This window comes from Odontesthes bonariensis, chromosome 7 (assembly GCF_027942865.1).
Source record: "Odontesthes bonariensis isolate fOdoBon6 chromosome 7, fOdoBon6.hap1, whole genome shotgun sequence".
NCBI lineage: Eukaryota > Metazoa > Chordata > Actinopteri > Atheriniformes > Atherinopsidae > Odontesthes > Odontesthes bonariensis.
The window spans coordinates 37,376,618-37,399,281 of NC_134512.1; the positions used below are offsets into that span (position 1 = coordinate 37,376,618).

The 22,664-nt window shown below is 43.7% G+C and overlaps 2 protein-coding genes across 3 annotated transcripts in view; both read left to right on the forward strand.

Moving 5' to 3' along the window:
• nox5 (NADPH oxidase, EF-hand calcium binding domain 5) overlaps nt 1–20,301 on the forward strand; it is a 37,179-nt gene extending 16,878 nt beyond the window's left edge. The window contains exons 9-16 of the mRNA XM_075471131.1: nt 146–288; nt 2,522–2,704; nt 6,858–6,902; nt 11,973–12,097; nt 15,305–15,389; nt 15,475–15,574; nt 17,935–18,101; nt 19,135–20,301. Coding sequence (XP_075327246.1) covers nt 146–288; nt 2,522–2,704; nt 6,858–6,902; nt 11,973–12,097; nt 15,305–15,389; nt 15,475–15,574; nt 17,935–18,101; nt 19,135–19,266 — 980 coding nt within the window. The 3' untranslated portion in view covers nt 19,267–20,301. The remainder of the gene's footprint in view (nt 1–145; nt 289–2,521; nt 2,705–6,857; nt 6,903–11,972; nt 12,098–15,304; nt 15,390–15,474; nt 15,575–17,934; nt 18,102–19,134) is intronic.
• A 1,586-nt stretch (nt 20,302–21,887) lies between these two features.
• Nucleotides 21,888–22,664, forward strand: part of ambra1b (autophagy/beclin-1 regulator 1b) — a 50,739-nt gene continuing 49,962 nt past the window's right edge. The window contains exon 1 of one of the 2 annotated variants that reach the window (XM_075470728.1): nt 21,888–22,188. The gene's annotated coding sequence lies outside the window, so the exon portion shown is untranslated. The remainder of the gene's footprint in view (nt 22,189–22,664) is intronic. The other variant, XM_075470729.1, reaches the window with a different exon arrangement.

Below are 22,664 nucleotides of genomic sequence, written 5' to 3' on the forward strand. Positions count from 1 at the left end.
ACAGCCTTCACTGGGGGAGGTTGGATCATAGGAAGTTGTTAGAACCATGTTTTTTTTTTAATCACATTGAACAGTTCTGGTTCTGTTGGACAGAATCAGACGGAGACATGCTGACGCTCTCTGTATTCTGACCTCTGACCTGCAGACATTCTGTGGCTTCACGTGCGCTCCATGGGCCAGTGGACCAACCGGCTGTACGAGTACTTCAGGCAGCCGGGGGGCCAGGCGGTCTGCCCCAAGAGGCTGGCCACCAGCCTGAGGAGGCGCCGGCAGCAGGGGAAGGTCCAGGTAGGAAGCTCCGTGGGTCAGAGTCTCTGCAGCCGGATCTTTATGGAAGTTTTTCTGTGCCATCAGAGTTTGAATTAGTGCTGGGCGGTATACCTGTTCACACCGAATACCGGTTTATAATTTCGTTATGATATGAATTTTTAATATACCGCCATACCGGTGTATTTACTTACACAACGGGGGGAACGCTGCGTCACGCGACATTGTTTGAGACGGGACCCTTTTCAGTGTTGCGCTTCTAAACACGCATGTTTACTGTCTATTTTTAACGCTATTTAAAAAATACTGGTATTCGTTAAGCTGCATTTCCTTTCCCTGCTCTCCCTCCGTCTCTGTCAGTCACGCGTCTCTCACACATAGCCTACTCTCACACACACACACACACACACACACACACACACACACACACAGCCCCTCCCCTCCGTGCACACTGCGTGAGTCTCCATCAGCGAGATCATGCCTGGAAGCTTGCTAGCTTCAGCGCCGCGTTAGATTAGCTCCCATCAAAAAGTCCTATAAAAATATTTTATATTTTTAATACAATGTTGTCCCGACCCGACCCGACCCGACCCATAGCAAACAAGCGATTACGCCTTCTTTATAAAGTTAACTAGTCGCAAGTTTGCCGTAAAAAAAAAAAAAAAAGTAGTTGGGTTGTTGAGGTCTAAACACTAGCAGCTGTGAATCAAATAAAGTAGGTTTTTTAAACTCTTACACTGAATGTTTGCTGCTTCAATCCAGATGAGTACTGAAAAATATTTTCCGCGATTGAAAAAGAGACGTGCGTGTTGAGGATGAGGAGCAGCCTGAACCGGAGGTATCAGTCTGAAACAGCTGAACAGCCCCACCAGTGTAATTAGCTGTTATTAATTTGTTTACAATGAAGATGTGAATATTAATACAATAAAGTTCTGTGTGACCAATTATTAACGAAGGAATTATTTTGAAGAATTTTTATTTTAATTTTTAATTCTGTTCTCAATCTGTAGAAAATGTGAACACCTAATTATGCATGAAAAAAAATACTGTGATATACCGTGAAACCGTGATACCGTGAAAAAATACCGTGATATGTATTTTTGGTCATACCGCCCAGCACTAGTTTGAATACGAATTTATAATATTGAATTTTTAAAGCATCCAAAATCAGACTTTGAATTTGAAAAACCAACAGTGTAAAAAAAAAAAAAAAAAATTCTAAAAACAAAAATCAGTGTAAAAAAATTCAACATCTAAAAAAAAAAAAATCATGGTTCAATGGTTCTTTTTCCACTGAATATTTTGAAGTTGAATTTTTTTTAGATGTTGAATTTTTTTACACTGATTTTTGTTTTTAGAAATTTTTTTTTTTACACTGTTGGTTTTTCAATTTCAAAGTCTGATTTTGATGGGAGCAGGTCGTTTAGGCCCCCCTGCAGTCGTTTAGGCCCCCCTGCAGTCGTTTAGGCCCCCCCTGCAGTCGTTTAGGCCCCCCCTGCAGTCGTTTAGGCCCCCCCTGCAGTCGTTTAGGCCCCCCTGCAGTCGTTTAGGCCCCCCTGCAGTCGTTTAGGCCAGGCTACCTGAGCAGCTGAAATCTTTATTGCTGTACATTCGTTATTATAAGATATAAGTCAGCTCTACTGGTCTGTCTGGGTAGCCTACATATCTATGGTAAATTATTAAATAACCAACTTTAGTGTGGAAACGGTTTTTTTATTTAATAAATGGTGATTTATAAAGTGATGTAATAAAGATTTCAGCTGCTCAGGTAGCTCGATGACAATGCATGCTTATCTTATAAATCACTATTTTGATTCTCACAAGCCGCGCGAATCTAACGGGCTTCTAAATAATTACAGCATTATTGTCCAATGAATGTGGCAATGCGGATGATTATTTCCACAATTTTTTGAATTTATAAATCACCATTTATTAAATAAAAAAAACGTTTCCACACTAATGTTGGTTATTAAATAATTTACCATAGATATGTAGGCTACCCAGACAGACCAGTAGAGCTGACTTATATCTTATAATAACGAATGTACAGCAATAAAGATTTCAGCTGCTCAGGTAGCCTGGCCTAAACGACTGCAGGGGGGCTAAACGACTGCAGGGGGGCCTAAACGACCTGTATCCATTTTGATGCTGTAAAAATTCAATATTAGAAATTCATATTCAAACTCTGCTGGCACAGAAAAACTTCCATAGATCTTCCTCATCGAGTCTCACCGCTCTCTTTGTTTCCCAGCAGGACGACATGTTTAACTCCGCAGACCCCAACGAACCCGTGGCATCGAACGAGGACGAGTCCATCGAGCTGATGATGCTCCGTCAGAGCGGCTCTCAGTACAGCGCGGCTGCGACCTCGGAGTCCGGAGGTCCGGGTCCCGTGGAGCGCCAGCCAGATGAGCTGGGCCCAGCGGAGAGAGGAGAGGTCAGGACCTCTTTCTGAATGTTAAAAAGCAGATTCTGTGTGTTTCTGTTCGGATTTTCTTTTCATCTTTAGTTTCATCTTGAGACTCAAAACCTGAGTTTGTCATCTTCCAGAACTTTCCGACAGTCTGCGACTCTAAACAAAAAGCGATGTCCCCACTGAGTCCAAAGCCTTTTTCTTTCAAAGGTCTTTTTATTAATGACAAAACATGAATAAGACAATCATTGTACAGGAAGGTGTCTACTCAGATTTTATCGTTGTGGGTTTCTCATAAAATACCAAAAAGGGGCACCAAATTTTGTGAAATTTATTCTCAGAATTGTGTATCTGATCTTCTCAATAACCGTGCAGGACATCATGTCTCTGAGCAGTGGCGGACCTGAATAGATTTATGCCCTGGGCGAACCATCCCTTGCCCCCCCCTAAAAAAAGACTTACCAACACAACAACATATTATATTATTTGTATTATTTTATTATATATAATCTTAAACACAAAAAAGGTACAAAAATGTACCACATGCAGCTTACAAAATGCCATGTCCATGTATATTAGAAGTTATTTAAGTTATTTAATTCAGCATATAGCTCATAACAATAAAAATAATCCACAGTCGGGACTTCTTGTTGTGTTGCAAACACAAACCAGACCAGGTTGCCTTTGGGTGAAATTAGCTGCATGACCTGATGCCTCAATTCTAATTCTAGTTCAAAACTAAAAATCAAACACAGTCGTGGCTAATAGCAACATGTTAGCAAGAGGCTAACAGATAGCCTATAGCCTACGTCACTGATAGAAATCTGCATCCCTTTATCTTCTGCCCGTTTCTCCTCTTCTCCTCTTCTTCTCTTTCTAAACCTGGCACCTGATGGCTTCTTTGGTCTTTCACCATGATGATGATCCATGATGACTCCACATTATTACCTTTGCTTTTCCCATTTTTCACATAACCCAGTTAAAGGATAACTGCGGTATTTTCAACATTAAGCCTCTTTTATGAGGGGGGGGGGGGGGGTTCTAACCAGTGCGTTAACTGGTTATTATGATTAAGACGCACTGGTAATCCATATCAAATTTCGTGGCGAAAAGTTGCTTCTGTCGTGTTTTATTTGGCAGCTCGTTCATGCTCGCACTATTTTCTTAGCCACCTCACAGCCGTGGATAAACTTCCGCTCAGCAGTTGAATCTGACTCGCTATACTCCACACCGCTTGATGGCGGAGTAATATCAACTAACATCCAGTCTTCCATAGAACTCAATGGGATTTACAAAATGTCAAATAAAACACGACAGAAGCAACTTTTCGCAACGAAATTTGATATGGATTACCAGTGCACACCAGTAACCACTCCGGTGAGTTGATGATTTTGAAAACGAATGTTTATGGTGCTTTTACGGACCTTTTTGGACATGCACCATGCTTGCCGTTCTGAAGCAGGTTGAGAAGAATCAAAATTAGGCAAATACCGGAGACAGCAGTAAACATCAAAAAAGCGGTGAGGGGGGTTCTAAAACATTGCAGACAACTCAGAAAAGAGGCTTAATGTTGAAAATACCGCAGTTCCCCTTTAAGTACATGAAGGTATATGGGTCTATGTTCATTTTAGGAATAAAATACAGTTTATTTGGATTGGAAGCAGCTTGTGTTGTGGCCTGGGGTCAGTCTATGCCCCCCCCTCCTCCTATAGGACTCTCAGCAGCAAGTCCCAGCAGGCCCCAGCCTGCCCACTCCACTAACTTGACATGGAAATGAGTGGTAGTCTAGAGAACTGGAGAGTTTTATTTTTATTTATTTATTTATTTATTTTGAGGGCGGTCGCCCATAGCCAAAGCCGGCCCTGTCTCTGAGCCAATGTGAATAGGAAGGAGGAGCTGGATCCTTCCACTTAAGTGAAACAGCTCGTCCACCTAATAAAAAGGCAAAGGCCAGAAAGTTGTGGATAGTTTTAGGGAGATTCAAATCTGGAGCAATGCCAAAAATACCAGTCAAGGTGGGGGGGGGGCAGTCGGTGGCGTAGTGGGCTGAGCAGGCGCCCCATGTACAGAGCTGGCCCCGATTCGAGTCCCGCACCGGACGGCCCTTTGCTGCGTGTTGTTCCCCCTCTCTCTGTCCCCTGCTTCCTGTCTCTCTCCAACTGTCTATCCATTAAAGGCATAAAAAGCTCCAAACAATATTTAAAAAAAATAAAAAATATCGGTCAAGGGATTGGGCTGAATTTGGTGATGGAGGGTCTCTGATAACGTGTGGAAGACTGATGTCCAAAAGCTACCGAAAGAGGGACATGTCCAATACATGTGATAGAGTGAGGCTGGTGCACGTTTATCACATGCAGGGTCGACATCAGGGTACATTCGTGCTAATTTAGTTCCAAAGTCTTTTTAATACGGTCTGAAACTTCTTGTGCTGTCGATTATAGATCTGCTGCTAAGGACGAAAAGGCCACTTTGTAGGTTTTAAGGTGTGTGACAGGTACTGTGATGGACTGGCGACCCGTTCAGGGGGTACCCTGCAGTCACCCAATGACAGCTGGGACAGCCCCACCCCCCCACCCTGTGTGAGTCAGTGGGGATAGAAAATAGATGGATGGACAGTTGCTGCCATCTGGTGGTCATGTTGGAGACTTGACCAAAGTGCCTTGGCCGACCATCTGGCCTGTTTACCTGGAGATGGAATCACCCGAGCAGGAGAAAACTCGCAGGCTTCAGTTCTCCAGCGGTTACTTCCATCTGGTTGAAGCCACATGTGTTTATTATTGTTTTCTGCAGCTATCTGAGGAACTGATTATTAACGCGGAACTCGTTGTTATCGCGTTAACTTGTTAATTATTTAACGCAGATAAATATTTTATCGCGTATTAACGCAGGTTTTATTTATTTATTTGGAAAAAAAAAACAAAAAAACATTTTGGGTGCTTTTGTGCCTTTGATGGAAAGTTCAGAGAGACAGGAAGCAGGGGGCAGAGAGAGGGGGAAAGACACGCAGCACAGGGCCAGCTGCAGCGAGGACTATAGCCTCTGTACATGGAGCGCCTGCTCAGCCCACTACGCCACGGACCCTGTTTTATTATTTATTTTATTTTGTAAAAGTCTGTTGCTCACAGGCTTTTATTTTGTAAAAGTCTGTTGCTCACAGGCTTTTATTTTGTAAAAGTCTGATGCTCACAGGATTTTATTTTGAAAAAGTCTGTTGCTCACAGGCTTTTATTTTGTAAAAGTCTGCTGCTCACAGTCTTTTATTTTGTAAAAGTCTGTTGCTCACAGGCTTTTATTTTGTAAAAGTCTGTTGCTGTCTGCTGTGGAACAGGAAAAGAAAGTAATCGGCGGATCCACCAAACATGGAGAAGGGTACGGAACTTTTACTCGGCCATTTTCATGTTAAAGTTCTTCCAGACGGCGGAGTCGACAGAACCAAAGTCATCTGTAAACTCTGCCAAGTTGAATTGTCTTCTCAGCGTAGTAGTTCCAGTCTAAAATATCACTTAAAGGCAAAACACACAACTGATAGCAGCAAGTCATTCAAGGAAACAGACAGTGGAGCGAGGCTTCTACATAAAAACTACAGAAAGATGCTGATGTTAAAAGTGTGTTTGCACAACAAATGTTATGGCACTTTCATTCATATGGCAGCACATTTAAAATAAAGCTAAATGCTAAAAGCTATACGTTACTTTTGGATTCATTTTTGGATTCTGCGTACAAATGCGATTAATCGCGATTAATCAGGGAAATCATGTGATTAATTAGATTAAAAGTTTTAAACGTTGCCCAGCCCTAGTTTTGCCATTATCAATCTTTGGCTGATCTTCGGAGACATTTTTGACCGTCCGTGGTGTTCGGATCGACTCCAACCCACTTGTTGCATTGTTCAGATTTCTAAGACCAAAAAAAGACGTCATCGCCTTCCCAGCTTTGCTCACAAGTCGACTTCCCCCTCTGCTGGAGCACAGAAAGACAATAAAGAGGTTGTTTTAGTTCATCTTTCTTTGAAACGTCTAATCTGAACCGTCCTGTTCACTGGCTGAAGGAGGAAGTTACTGCAGGTTTCTGGCTTTGTGTGGATGGAAATATTTTACATTTCTACGGTGTGAATATTTTGTCTCTTTGTTTCTGTTCCAGAACCTGTTTGATCATCCGCTTCTTCTTTTATCCGCAGGTTTCTGCCAAGTTAGGTGAGAACCACAGGTTCTGCAACATAAAGGTAAATACTATAAGGTTTAGGAATAGAACTCTGTAACTTTGAGAAGGTCAGTACGACTTATAGGCCCCTGCCCCTCACTCTCTGCTGTGCTTCAGCTCTGTCTCCAGACACTTCTGGTTCTGACTGGTTGTTTTCACCCGCAGCAGGAGGCAGATTTTCTCATATTTAATGTCAGGACAAAGTCACAGTTTAACTGAGGGCGCCGTGTGAGTCACAGCCGGCAGCTCACCGACTGCATGTTCAGCTGCCCAACGAAGTCTGTAAACAGTCAGTTTAGGCAAGGAAAGGCATATTTAGGCGCAGCCAGGGCGTTGAGGGGGTCCGGTTTGGCGACCTCAGAATCGGGTCTCTGCTTTTTGCGGACGATGCGGTTCTGTTGGCGTCGTCAGGCCGTGACCTTCAGCTCTCACTGGAGCGGTTCGCAGCCGAGTGTGAAGCGGCGGGGATGACCATCAGCACCTCCAAGTCTGAGACCATGGTCCTCGGCCGGAAAAGGGTGGAATGCTCTCTCCGGGTCGGGAATGAGATCCTTCCCCAAGTGGAGGAGTTCAAGTATCTTGGGGTCTTGTTCACGAGTGAGGGACGAATGGAGCAGGAGATTGACAGGCGGATCGGTGCGGCGTCTGCAGTGATGCGGGCTCTGCACCGGCCCGTCGTGGTGAAGAAGGAGCTGAGCCAGAAGGCGAAGCTCTCGATTTACCGGTCAATCTATGTTCCTACCCTCACCTATGGTCACGAGCTGTGGGTAGTGACCGAAAGAACGAGATCGCGAATACAAGCGGCCGAAATGAGTTTCCTCCGCAGGGTGTCTGGGCTCTCCCTTAGAGATAGGGTGAGAAGCTCGGTCATCCGGGAGGGGCTCGGAGTAGAACCGCTGCTCCTCCGCATCCAGAGGAGTCAGATGAGGTGGCTCGGGCATCTGGTTAGGATGCCTCCTGGGGCATCTGGTTAGGATGCCTCCTGGGGCATCTGGTTAGGATGCCTCCTGGGGCATCTGGTTAGGATGCCTCCTGGGGCATCTGGTTAGGATGCCTCCTGGGGCATCTGGTTAGGATGCCTCCTGGGGCATCTGGTTAGGATGCCTCCTGGGGCATCTGGTTAGGAGGCCTCCTGGGGCATCTGGTTAGGATGCCTTCTGGGGCATCTGGTTAGGATGCCTCCTGGGGCATCTGGTTAGGATGCCTCCTGGGGCATCTGGTTAGGATGCCTCCTGGGGCATCTGGTTAGGAGGCCTCCTGGGGCATCTGGTTAGGATGCCTCCTGGGGCATCTGGTTAGGATGCCTCCTGGGGCATCTGGTTAGGATGCCTCCTGGGGCTTCTGGTTAGGAGGCCTCCTGGGGCATCTGGTTAGGAGGCCTCCTGGGGCATCTGGTTAGGATGCCTCCTGGGGCATCTGGTTAGGATGCCTCCTGGGGCATCTGGTTAGGATGCCTCCTGGGGCATCTGGTTAGGATGCCTCCTGGGGCATCTGGTTAGGATGCCTCCTGGGGCATCTGGTTAGGATGCCTCCTGGGGCATCTGGTTAGGATGCCTCCTGGGGCATCTGGTTAGGAGGCCTCCTGGGGCATCTGGTTAGGATGCCTCCTGGGGCATCTGGTTAGGAGGCCTCCTGGGGCATCTGGTTAGGATGCCTCCTGGGGCATCTGGTTAGGATGCCTCCTGGGGCATCTGGTTAGGATGCCTCCTGGGGCTTCTGGTTAGGAGGCCTCCTGGGGCATCTGGTTAGGAGGCCTCCTGGGGCATCTGGTTAGGATGCCTCCTGGGGCATCTGGTTAGGATGCCTCCTGGGGCATCTGGTTAGGAGGCCTCCTGGGGCATCTGGTTAGGATGCCTCCTGGGGCATCTGGTTAGGATGCCTCCTGGGGCATCTGGTTAGGATGCCTCCTGGGCGCCCCCCTGGTAAGGTGTTCCGGGCCCGTCCCACTGGGAGGAGGCCCCGGGGAAGACCCAGGACACGTTGGAGAGACTATGTTTCTCGGCTGGCCTGGGAACGCCTCGGGGTCCCCCCAGAAGAGCTGGAGGAAGTGGCCGGGGACAGGGACGTCTGGGTCTCTCTGCTCAAGCTGCTGCCCCCGCGACCCGATCCCCGGACCAGCGGAAGATGATGGATGGATGGAAATTATTTTAAAAAACTTGTTATTATCGCGTTAACTCGTTAATTATTTAACGACGATAAATATTTTATCGCACATTAACGCAGGTTTTATTTTATTTATTTATTTATTTTTAAAAATAAAAAAAATTCAAACTAAAAAAATTTTTTGGGGGGCGGGGCTTTTTGTGCCTTTAATGGATAGGAAAGTTCAGAGAGACAGGAAGCAGGGGGCAGAGAGAGGGGGAACAACACGCAGCACAGGGCCAGCTGCAGCGAGGACTGTAGCCTCTGTACATGGGGCGCCTGCTCAGCCCACTACGCCACAGACCACCCCTGTTTTATTATTTATTTTATTTTATAAAAGTCTGTTGCTCACAGGCAGAAAAGCCCCCACCAAATTATTTGTTTTTTTAAATGAATAAAAAATTAAACCTGCGTTAATGCGTGATAAAGATATTTATCAGCGTTAAATAAGTAACGAGTTAACTCGCCCAGCCCTAGTTCTTAAGTTGATTAAAAGGCTGATTTGATATGATAGTTGAAGGTCAGGTCTGAGTCTATCAGCACGCCGAGGTTCCGGACTTGGTCTTTAGTTTATAGAGACAGTGACTCGAGGTGTTTACTGACAGCAAACCTCTTGTCTTTGTTGCCAAACACAATGTTTGACTTGAGTTTAACTCAAGTCTGCCTGGATCGTCTTTGTTGAAGTCATTTCTGTTTCAGCGTGTGAAATGATAATGATGAAGCTACAGGGAACAATGAGCTGCTTCTGCTGACTCTGCTCCAGTTTGACTCTGAACATGACCCGCTCAGACCGACTGACTCTGGCTGTGTTCAAAGCCGCATACTACTCATACTACTCCTACTAACTTTTTGAGTTAGTATGCGAGTTTGAGTAAGCGAGAAGTTCCCGGATGCATACTAGATTCCCCGAAATGTTGGGTATGCATCATGAGGTTACTACTCATACTCAAACTACCCATGATGCAACGTAACGTGACGTCGCCGATCGTCATTTCCTGTCAAAACGGCAGTTTCAAGCTAGCTACAACGAGGGTAGGTTCACTTCCTGTTTTCAAAACAAAAGCACCAATTGTATGGTAATGGCTTTCCCTATGATAAAAGGAAACGGGTATTTTATTTTGTGAAAATAACCAGAAGTGCGTTGCTCACTACAGCTAGCTTTAGTAGCGCCGAATTCGTGGGAACAAAATTGTAAATAGCCGGTATTTTGTCAGGTTTTCAACACGTTGGGGATCTAAACGACTACTTTCTCTCCTGAAAATGTTTCAAATGTTGCTAAAGTTTACAGAGTTTAGAGCTTAAGGGAAATCAGCTTCAGGCCGGCTGATTTCGGCTCGGGCAGGAGCGAAATGCATTGTGGGTAAACGCTCTGTGTACTGTCTGTCAGTATGGAAGTATGCATCATGTAGTATGTAGTATGCAGTATGTAGTATGCAGTATGTAGTATGCAGTATGCAGTATGTAGTATGTAGTATGCAGTATGTAGTATGCAGTATGTAGTATGTAGTATGCAGTATGTAGTATGTAGTATGCAGTATGTAGTATGCAGTATGTAGTATGCAGTATGTAGTATGTAGTATGCAGTATGCAGTATGTAGTATGTAGTATGCAGTATGTAGTATGCAGTATGCAGTATGTAATATGTAGTATGTAGTATGTAGTATGCAGTATGTAATATGTAATATGTAGTATGTAGTATGTAGTATGTAGTATGTAGTATGTAGTGTATAGTATGTAGTATGTAGTATGTAGTGTATAGTATGCATCATGTAGTATGTAGTATGCAGTATGTAGTATGCAGTATGTAGTATGCAGTATGCAGTATGTAGTATGTAGTATGCAGTATGTAGTATGCAGTATGTAGTATGCAGTATGCAGTATGTAGTATGTAGTATGCAGTATGTAGTATGCAGTATGTAGTATGTAGTATGTAGTATGTAGTATGCAGTATGTAGTATGCAGTATGCAGTATGTAATATGTAGTATGTAGTATGTAGTATGTAGTATGTAGTGTATAGTATGTAGTATGTAGTATGTAGTATGTAGTGTATAGTATTTAGTGTATAGTATGTAGTATGTAGTATGTAATATGTAGTATGTAGTATGTAGTATGTAATATGTAGTATGCAGTATGCATCATGTAGTATGTAGTATGCAGTATGTAGTATGCAGTATGTAGTATGCAGTATGCAGTATGTAGTATGTAGTATGCAGTATGTAGTATGCAGTATGTAATATGTAGTATGTAGTATGTAGTATGCAGTAATATAGTATGCAGTATGCAGTATGTAATATGTAGTATGTAGTATGTAGTATGTAGTGTATAGTATGTAGTATGTAGTATGTAGTATGTAGTGTATAGTATTTAGTGTATAGTATGTAGTATGTAGTATGCAGTATGTAATATGTAGTATGTAGTATGTAGTATGTAATATGTAGTATGTAGTATGCAGTATGTAGTATGCAGTATGTAGTATGCAGTATGCAGTATGTAATATGTAGTATGTAGTATGTAGTATATAGTATGTAGTGTATAGTATGTAGTATGTAGTATGTAGTATGTAGTGTATAGTATTTAGTGTATAGTATGTAGTATGTAGTATGCAGTATGTAATATGTAGTATGTAGTATATAGTATGTAGTGTATAGTATGTAGTATGTAGTATGTAGTATGTAGTATGCAGTATGTAATATGTAGTATGTAATATGTAGTATGTAGTATGTAATATGTAGTATGTAGTATGTAGTATGCAGTATGTAGTATGTAGTATGCAGTATGCAGTATGTAATATGTAGTATGTAGTATGTAATATGTAGTATGCGGTTTCGAACACAGCCAGCGACTCAGACATGAGGTTCAGCAGCTGACCAATCTGAGCACAGCGTGAGGAAGTGCATCTGTGTGTAAACTGGAACCTCCAGTTCCTGCAGCTCATTCTGTGTGTGTCAGTGTTATGTAGACGGACCGTACGGGACTCCGACCCGGCAGATCTTCGCCTCTGAACACGCCGTCCTGATCGGAGCAGGAATTGGGATCACGCCTTTCGCCTCCATCCTGCAGAGCATCATGTACCGGTGAGACACTGCTCCGTCCCTCCGATCCTCTGCCACACCGGTTAGAACCGGCTCAGAGCTCAGAGATGATGCCATTTACCAACATCCTCAAAGTCTGTAACAACCAGCAGGTGAAAAGGGAGACAGGAGGTATGAAAACATGTGGGGAAGTTCAATTTCTAGCATTGTCCTGGCCTATAAAAGTAGAAAAAGTGTGAAAAATGTTCATTTTGTCGCCGCTTTTCTCTTTTCTAAAATCTAAAGTTCAGAGTTAAACCGATCCAACAGCTAAACCAGGGATGCCAGGGTGAAATCGGTCAGGGGGCCAGATTGTTTTCAAGTGGGACCTCGGGGGGCCAAATTACCGGTACACTTTTGGCCTGGCAAGACCAAACACTAAACAAATAGACATGCTATTTGATATAATTTATGAAGGCCTGCTATACATTAAAAATTAATTGCATAATACAATACCCTCACAATGAAGCATACAATTATATGGCAGCCAAAAGCAATTAACCCTCTATAACTGTGTAACATCAACCTCTGCATGCCAGTAACTTACATTTAAAATATTTTAAAAACAACAAAATGGACTAGGTCACATAAATAACACAAGTAAACTGTAAATTACTTTGATCAGATTTATTGACAACTTGCACATAAAATAATCTAATTAGGCCAATTAAAAAGATGGCCAGGCTAAATAGGCCTAAAGAAGTCAAAACAATGTATTAAGGTTAAGTAGGCCTACTCCAACAGGCCAAGTGACTAAATATTCAGTAGAAATTAATAATAAAAAAATACCTAACATTACAACAAACAACTCATTTAAAATTTAACATTAACAATCAACTCCCACAAACATTTTCACATACCTATCTCCTTTATTCCCATCATTACTTCCTTGCACTATGAAACATGAGGAGATAAGCCAGCTACATTTTACATGTCGAAGCCAGAAGCCTTTTAGTTTTCACCAGCTTGTCCACATTGGGGGACAGGCTCTGGGCCGTGGCTATTTTCATGACATCATTGAGATGCGCATCTGTCAGGCGATTGCGCACTTTCGATTTATTAATATTCATAACTGAAAATGCCTGCTCACATAAGTATGCTGTGCCAAACATACAGAGTATTTTACCTGCAAAGGCAGTGATAATTGGGTACTCGGGTGGCAACGACCAGTAGAATGATTCATTTCCAACAGATGCGTATGTATCTTTCAACCGCGCGCAGCATTGCAAGTCTATCAGTTCCATTTGCATCCCCTCTGGGACCTCGGAAGCATCCGTCGTGAAAGCGAAAAAGCGAAAAGTCCTTTTCCAGTTCAGTGAAAACCGTGAATCGATTGGAAAACTCGCCCATGAGGCCGGAGAGCAAGCTTGCATACTTGTCCATGCTCTGATGGTTGACATGCAGAGATTTCCAACCGGGGAAGTGGGCTGCATTGCGCTGGCTGAGCTGTGCCTTCCGTGACTTGATTATGATTGATTAATTTGAAACGCACGGACACTGTCGTAATACTCGGTAACGAGTTTGTTGCGACCTTGCATAGTAACATTCAAGACGTTTAAGTGTTCGGTAATGTCCACTAAAAAGGCTAGGTCTCTGGTCCATTCGGGGTCGTCCAATTCCTCCACAGGCTTGCCTTTAGCCTGCATGAACTCGGCTATCTCGTTGCGCAATTTGTAGAACCTTTTGAGCACTGCGCCTCGGCTCAACCAGCGCACATCGGTGTGATAGGGAAGGCCGTGATGAATGTCATTTTCAAATAAAAATGCATCGAATTGCCGATGGTTAAGCCCTCTGGCTCTGATAAAATTGACCATTTTCAGCCTCTTGGTGTAAAATGCAGTGAAAGTTCCAGAATACCTGGTCTGGGTTAGCCTCTCGTACCTTTTCTCTCAACTTGACGACCACTCCGGCCTTTCTTCCTACCATGGAAGCAGCACCATCCGTAGCCACACTGACAGCGCGACTCCAGTCCACCTCCAGATTGTCAAGGGCCCCGACAAGGCTAACAAACACGTCGTTAGCTGTAGTCGTGTCTGTCATGGGTACCACGGAAACAAACTCCTCCGTGACATTCAAGGCAGCATCCACTCCGCGAATAAATATCGCCAACTGAGCCGTATCAGTCACATCAGTGCTCTCGTCAAGAGCAATGGAGAACGCAACGAAGCTGATGTTCGCGAGAGCTTGTCGATCTTCTGGACACACTAGCTCGGCTGCCTTTATCATGCACGTCCTGACGAATTCGCCCTCAGAGAAAGGCTTGGAAGCTTTGGCTATCTCCCATGCGATGACATAGCTCGCCTTCACTGCCCCTAAACATGAAATGAAATGTTAAGTTAGAATTGAGAATGAGGAGTCACGGTCGGCCATGTTGGCAGGAGACGCTATTGGTTGCCAGGGGCAACGCCATCAGAACTTAACGGAGGCGCGCCGAGACAGAAATCCCCATTCGAAAACAGCTGCAGTTAACGTAAAAATAAGAATTTGAGAAGATATACAATTAAAACGAACCTTCATATGTCTCTCGGCATTTCGAGAAAGCCGCTTGCTGTTTTTGGAGGGATGAGGCTAGCTCGTTTAGCTTTTGTGTCCTACGTTGCCCTGTGTAGTCGTTGTACTTCTCCTGATGGGTCTCGTAATGTCGTCTGATGTTGTACTCCTTTGGCACAGCCACTTGTTGCGAACAAATTAAACACACTGGTTTGCCCCTCACTTCCCAAAAGAAATACTTTTCTTTCCATCTCTCCTGAAAGATTCTACATTCAGAGTCAACCTTCCGCTTTTTAGACAACATCCTTCCTGACTGATGTCGCGCGACTCGTCAGTTAGTACCTTGGACAGTGCGCGCGCTGCCGTCGTCTGTTGCAGCGCGTGAACTGTCCAAGGCACTGAGACCGGCACGAGCGAGAGACAAACTGTTGGATTTAGATTTAAATTTGTTGATAATAGTATTATTTATTTAAAAAAAAAAAAAAACTTCTCAACCACTGATGTAACCGGGCCGGTTGTGATGTCCATTCGGGCCGTTACCATGGCATCAGTGAGCTAAACTGAGTCACAGCAAGCTTAACATAGTGGAAACTGGAGCCAGGAGCAGAGAGTCAAAAGAGGCGAACTGTCCCTTTAAGGCACTTAAAGGGACAGTTCGCAGACTCCACAGACGGCTCTGAGACTGGCCTGTGACCCAGCTGCTGTGGTTGTTGGACTCAGGTACCGCATGAGGAAGCAGACCTGTCCCAGCTGCAGCTACTCCTGGTGCCAGAACATCAAAGACAGCGACATGAAGCTGCGCAAAGTAAGAACACGCCGCCGCGATGATGTCATCACACGCACGTTGTTTGGTGACTCCATGAGTGTCTGAGCCTGTTTTTCACACGCAGGTCGACTTCATCTGGATCAACAGAGACCAGAAGTCCTTCGAATGGTTCGTTAGTTTGCTGACCAAACTGGAGATGGACCAGGCTGACGAGGAGCCCGAAGGTGAGCAGGATGTTTCCTTCTCCCGCTCTGTGACGTTCCCTTCTCCCGCTCTGTGACGTTTCCTTCTCCCACTCTGTGACGTTTCCTTCTCCCACTCTGTGACGTTCCCTTCTCCCACTCTGTGACGTTTCCTTCTCCCGCTCTGTGACGTTTCCTTCTCCCACTCTGTAACGTTTCCTTCTCCCACTCTGTGACGTTTCCTTCTCCCACTCTGTAACGTTTCCTTCTCCCACTCTGTAACGTTTCCTTCTCCCACTCTGTGACGTTTCCTTCTCCCACTCTGTAACGTTTCCTTCTCCCACTCTGTGACGTTTCCTTCTCCCACTCTGTAACGTTTCCTTCTCCCACTCTGTGACGTTTCCTTCTCCCTCTGTGACGTTTCCTTCTCCCGCTCTGTGACGTTTCCTTCTCCCGCTCTGTAACGTTTCCTTCTCCCACTCTGTAACGTTTCCTTCTCCCACTCTGTAACGTTTCCTTCTCCCACTCTGTGACGTTTCCTTCTCCCGCTCTGTGGCGTTTCCTTCTCCCGCTCTGTGACGTTTCCTTCTCCCACTCTGTAACGTTTCCTTCTCCCACTCTGTAACGTTTCCTTCTCCCACTCTGTAACGTTTCCTTCTCCCACTCTGTGACGTTTCCTTCTCCCACTCTGTAACGTTTCCTTCTCCCACTCTGTGACGTTTCCTTCTCCCACTCTGTAACGTTTCCTTCTCCCGCTCTGTGACGTTTCCTTCTCCCACTCTGTAACGTTTCCTTCTCCCACTCTGTAACGTTTCCTTCTCCCACTCTGTAACGTTTCCTTCTCCCACTCTGTGACGTTTCCTTCTCCCGCTCTGTGATGTTTCCTTCTCCCACTCTGTAACGTTCCCTTCTCCCACTCTGTGACGTTTCCTTCTCCCACTCTGTAACGTTTCCTTCTCCCACTCTGTGACGTTTCCTTCTCCCACTCTGTGACGTTTCCTTCTCCCACTCTGTAACGTTTCCTTCTCCCACTCTGTAACGTTTCCTTCTCCCACTCTGTGACGTTTCCTTCTCCCACTCTGTAACGTTTCCTTCTCCCGCTCTGTAACGTTTCCTTCTCCCACTCTGTAACGTTTCCTTCTCCCACTCTGTGACGTTTCCTTCTCCCAGTCTGTAACGTTTCCTTCTCCCACTCTGTGACGTTTCCTTCTCCCACTCTGTAACGTTTCCTTCTCCCACTCTGTGACGTTTCCTTCTCCCAGTCTGTAACGTTTCCTTCTCCCACTCTGTGACGTTTCCTTCTCCCACTCTGTAACGTTTCCTTCTCCCGCTCTGTGACGTTTCCTTCTCCCACTCTGTAACGTTTCCTTCTCCCACTCTGTAACGTTTCCTTCTCCCACCCTCTTCACCACCACCAACAACAACAAACTCAGGCATTGGAGAAAGATGGAGAACGCAGAGCCAGATGAAGCTACGTCCCTCTACATTTGGTCTGTGATGAGCTGCTTGTTGCACAAACTCGATGCCCAACGGAGCATTCTCCATCGCGTTGTTTGTTTCTTTCTGACGGCGACAACAACAGGAATATCGTCTCCTTTGACTTCCGGGTCACGACCCCGGGAAAACATCTGGAGCATGCGCAGAACGCAAAGTCTGATTCACCACGTGCTTCAGCGTCTACAAGCAGGTTTAGAGTGACTTTCAGCCCAGTTATCTCGGGGTCTGTATCCGATCCGATCCAGTTCTTAGTCAGATTAAGGTGTCTACATGCACTTAATAACTCAGTCTGATTGTAATTTAGCCAATAATCCGATCCTTTCAGGGCCATGTGACCCCACTGTGTGAGTGATGTGAGAGCATCCCAGAGGGTAGATGCAACTCTTCTGTGATAGAAACCTGAAATGTAGAAATGTGCTTCTATCAGCTGCTGATGAATGAGGGTTCTTGATGCAGCGTCGTCTGAGGGGTCAGAGGTCACGGGTTTAGGCTCGCTCCCTCGTCCTTTACACTGAAACTCCTCCAGATTCCCTGAATGCTTTCATGATATTCTGCTCTGTAGAGGGAGAAACATGCTAATCCCTTCCAGTCTTTCTCTGAGGAACTTTGTTTTTAAACACATTTGTGGACAAACTGGAGCTCCTCTGAGCATCTCTGCTCCTCACAGACTCAGCCGGTGAATATGTTGAGTTCATACCTTCTGTTATTAGATAAATGTCAAAGTTAATGTAATGTTTTGATCAGTTGTATCTCCAGGAACTGTTATTTCTGCAGCTGTGATGACAGAAACGTGTCGGTCTGTATTAACTCACCGTGTTTCATCACTGTTGTTTCTTTCTGTCAATCAGTGACTGAGGTGTTGAGAATTATTCTGCAGCTCGGTTTTAACAGCTGTCGTTTCTCAGGTCGTTTCCTGGAGATGCACATGTACATGACGTCAGCTCTCAGTAAGAACGACATGAAGGCCATCGGCCTGCAGATGGCACTCGACCTTCTGGCCAAGAAAGAGATGAGAGACTCCATCACAGGCCTGAGGACCAGAACCCAGCCAGGGAGGCCTGAATGGGGGAAGGTGAGATGTCCTTCGTTATTGATTCATTAGGTCACAGAGCACAAGGTGATGTTATTTAACCGCTGCAGAGCTGCTCTGTCTGTAAGGCACCATGAAGACTGGCATTTAAAGGTGACATATTGTGTAAAACTCCTTCTTCCTGTTCCTGGGAGCATATATCAGGGCGTCTGAGGTCACCAGCAGGTGTAAAACTCCTTCTTCCTGTTCCTGGGAGCATATATCAGGGCGTCTGAAGTCACCAGCAGGTGTAAAACTCCTTCTTCCTGTTCCTGGGAGCATATATCAGGGCGTCTGAGGTCACCAGCAGGTGTAAAACTCCTTCTTCCTGTTCCTGGGAGCATATATCAGGGCGTCTGAGGTCACCAGCAGGTGTAAAACTCCCCAAAAACAAAACCCTGGTATTTATTTAGTTCCCCTTTGTTTGAAAGTTCCTCATCTAACGAGCCGTTCTGATTTTCATTTCTTAAGTACGTCACTCCTTAAGTTGACTCCGCCTCCTCTGCTAAGCCCCGCCCACTCACATCCACCCATCCAGCCCAGTGGATAAACTCTATCTGAGGCTAATCTCAATAAGGCCTCAGAATATGTCACCTTTAATGCTAATTAAATCAGTTGAATGATCCTTTATTTCTGACTGAGCGGGCAGAACATCTGGAGATAAACTAGAGTACAGGAAGGCAGAACATCTGGAGATAAACTAGAATACAGGAAGGCAGAACATCTGGAGATAAACTAGACTACAGGAAGGCAGAACATCTGGAGATAAACTAGACTACAGGAAGGCAGAACATCTGGAGATAAACTAGAGTACAGGAAGGCAGAACATCTGGAGATAAACTAGAGTACAGGAAGGCAGAACATCTGGAGTTAAACTAGAGTACAGGAAGGCAGAACATCTGGAGATAAACTAGAGTACAGGAAGGCAGAACTTTTGGAGGAGCTTGGTTCCACTTCAGGAACCGGGTGCAACTGAAGCTCCGCCCCTCTGATCAGGTTCTTTATCTTTGTGTGTGTGTGTGTGTGTGTGTTCCAGGTGTTTCAGAAGCTGTCCATGGAGAAGAAAGGCAAAGTGCACGTGTTTTACTGCGGTGCTCCTGCTCTGGCTAAAGTCATCAAAGCTCAGAGTGAAATCTTCGGCTTCAATTTCTACAAAGAGAACTTTTGAGTCTGTGTGTGTTTAAATGTTTAAATCCTGGCGGGTGACGACATTTTCAGAGCTCAGACCACTCGCTGTTCCATCCATAGTGAATGAAAAGAGAAATATCAGTAACTTCCACCCGTCCTCCTCTGGGTGTGCTGTAGTCTGTCTGTAAGGAGTGGGCGTGGCCACTGTGATGTCACCCACAGGTTTAATGTTCTTCATTCATAGATTTTATCCATCAAATGATCATATTGCTAAAAAAATAAAAAAAGACGTTGATGTGAAATTTACTTTCTGTTCTATACATGCTGAAACTGTTTCCCATTTATTTTGGCACTGCCCTGTTGTCCAAAGGCTGCGGAGTGATACCTGCAACTTTATCGCTAACAATACTGATAATGAGTTTGATTTATCTTGGAGGAGTGTATTGTTTGGGCTCCCTGACTTTTAACAAAACCAAAGAAAAAGCCAAAATAACTTTTATTATCAACCTCATCATCTTAAAGCGAGACACGGCGGGCAAAAACAGTGATTTTTCATGCAGTGGTCAATTTTTAGATTTTGGGCCAGTCTACTCCTTCAATATGTGTTATTTCAAAACATAAATTAAAGTGTTTATTTCATCACATTTTGTTTAATCACGGCGGTACGTTTCGCCCAAATTTACCAAAATGAATTCCCCTATTTAAATCTTTAAATGCTGTTTTCTCAAAATCAGTTTTTTGTATTTTTCCAGTATCAATATGTCAGCCTATGGAGCACCTACTAACACCAAACTTTCCAGTTATACACTTAGCAGTATTCTGAAGATATTTACAGAAGGATTTGTTGATAAATCATTCCTGGCCTGATTTATGTGACATTATAATAAAAAGATATGGCGAAAATTGATGTTTTTTTAGGCTATAGACAGTACATTTTGATTTCCTAGGAAATGAAAGCAGATATCCTGAAATCCCTCTGTAATTTTATTTTCATTTTGTGTGTAAACAAAATGAAAAGATAATTTTTCACCTGGCTTTATCATATGTTCAGATCTATCTTCCGGAAATATATGCAAATGTGCGCATATTTAATGAGATAATGCCTCATTTGCATAATTAAACATACAAATTTCTAAAACTTGTAATACATTTTATTAAAAATGTATTACAAGTTTTAATACACCTCTGTTTCCGGGTGAAATCAATCAGCTCCTGGGTCACACTGAGGTCATCTAAGTAATGGCACCACCACGAACCTCTGAGAACTTTAAATAACAAACTGTAGACTCAGACACATTTAAAGCAGTCTGACCTCACCGTCCCCAGAGGTCAGAGTTCATGTTCCTGCCTCAGTGTGCTGACCCGATCCTCCTCAGAGTTTGGAGAGATGACCTGCTGTTTGTGTCTTTGTGTTATTTGAACATCTTTTGGTTGCTTTTAATTCCTTATGAGAGTTTTATTTAACCCCTTTAATGTGCTCTCTTTGTTTTTGTTTTTTAATGTGGCTTTTAAATAAATTTGACTTGGACCTTTAAAGTGTTTTTAAATCTCTGATTTCCACTGCAGTGAACAGCCGTGTATCTCACTTAAAAATAACATCTATTAATCAAAGTCTGGTTCCATGATATTCTGAGTCTTCTGAAGCTGGAGAAGATAAAGTTTTCACTCAGAGGTTCATCTGACAAGTTTTATGTACATTGGAAACCATTGCTTGCTTATTTAGATAGGTTGCCGGCTCAGGAGGTAGCGGGATGAAGCCCCACTTTGTGTTTATATAGGAGATCTTCCCCTCATGGCAGCAGTGACAGTTGGTTTGTTCCGGTGAAGGGGGGGGGGAGTAAGCAGCCAATAATACTCACGTTGTATATGTATAGATCAATATTAGCACGTTGTATAATTTATTTAGTCGTTTGTATTTGTTTATGTTATTATTATGAGTATTATTCCTATGTATTTTATTATTATTATTTTTTTTTTAATTATTATTATTAAAGCATTTATTTGTCTACCTCCTTTTTTAATTATTTATTTATTTTAATTATCCTTAGCGCTCTTAATTGTTTTTGTTTTTGTCTTTATTTAACTACTTATCTGTGAAATCCTACCACATGTAAAAGACCTAGGGGAGGGGAGGGTGGGTTGTACACAAGTTCTTAAGTTGTTTGGGTAAAGAAACAAGAAAATTACTTCTATTCCTGTATACACTTCATATTTTTGTCTTGCATTTGATGAATAAAATTAAAAAAAAAATTTAAAAAATGAAATAAATTAATAAAATAAATAAATAAAATAACATCTATTAAAAACTGATTTAAAAAAAAAATGTTCGTGTTTTGTCCTCTTTTTTTTTATTATCACAATACCATATATTTATTCACAATGTTTTTCAAACTGTTATCTGAACACATTTAAACCAACACTGTGCAGGATGTTTAATCGATGAAAGAGCAAGCTTTTTGATGGTGGAAGATAAATCAATAAATATGAGTCATTATGCGAATTTAACTGCATGAACATCGCAGCATCATGCCAACAGTCTTATTTCCACTGAGAGTGTGTTTTCTGATCTTATTTCGATGCCATAAAGCAATCCCCTTCATGCGTGAGTTTTGCGTTCGGGATCGACTCGACTCGGTGCTCGCTTAGTAATCCTGCGCCTGTGGCTAACTAGCAGCTAGCTGGTTACGCAGCAGCGGTCTGTCGTCTGGCAGCTAATAAAAAACATCGGACCAATGCCTCAGGAAGCGTCACACAAAACTAATGTTGCCCGTCGATTTAAGCGGGGGGGTGCTGAGTAGAACCACCGTGTGACACGTATGTTACCGTTAAATTGTTTATTGTTTATCAAGCGGCCCCTTTTCCCCGTTTTTGGCCGAGCTAGCTAGCCAGCTAACTGAATATTAGCTTGTTAGCATTAGCATCAACCCGATGGCAGAGCCGGAGAGCCGCTCCATCAAAGAAGGTAGGCCGAACTCAGTCTGTGGGTCAAATATGTGCTTGTGTATCTGCGACCTGTAAATGATTGATTTGTTTTGCTCACTGATTTGAACAATGGTCGAATTATAGACTGAAAATAACTCCAGGTTTGTTAGCTACATCCGGAGGTTAGCTCTGTGGTTAGCTGCTCACAACAAGCTAACATCATCAAATTAATATTTTCAGGATTAGTTAGTGGCTTTGTTCAAACCGGGGGTTTGGTTGGGTAACTAGTTAGTTTGAGCTGTATCTGTATCTGAGTTAAATGTCCTCTCAGACATTTTTAAAGTGCTGCTGTAAATAGTACAAAGGAGGAGCTCATTGAAAATAGTTTTTTTTTTAAATTTTATTAACAGCAGCAGTCAGACTTTTGTGGCCAACTTTCAGACAACCAAAACAAATCCCCTTTTGCTTAATGAAGGTCAACTTATCCCGATGCATTTTAGCTTTGAACTGCATACA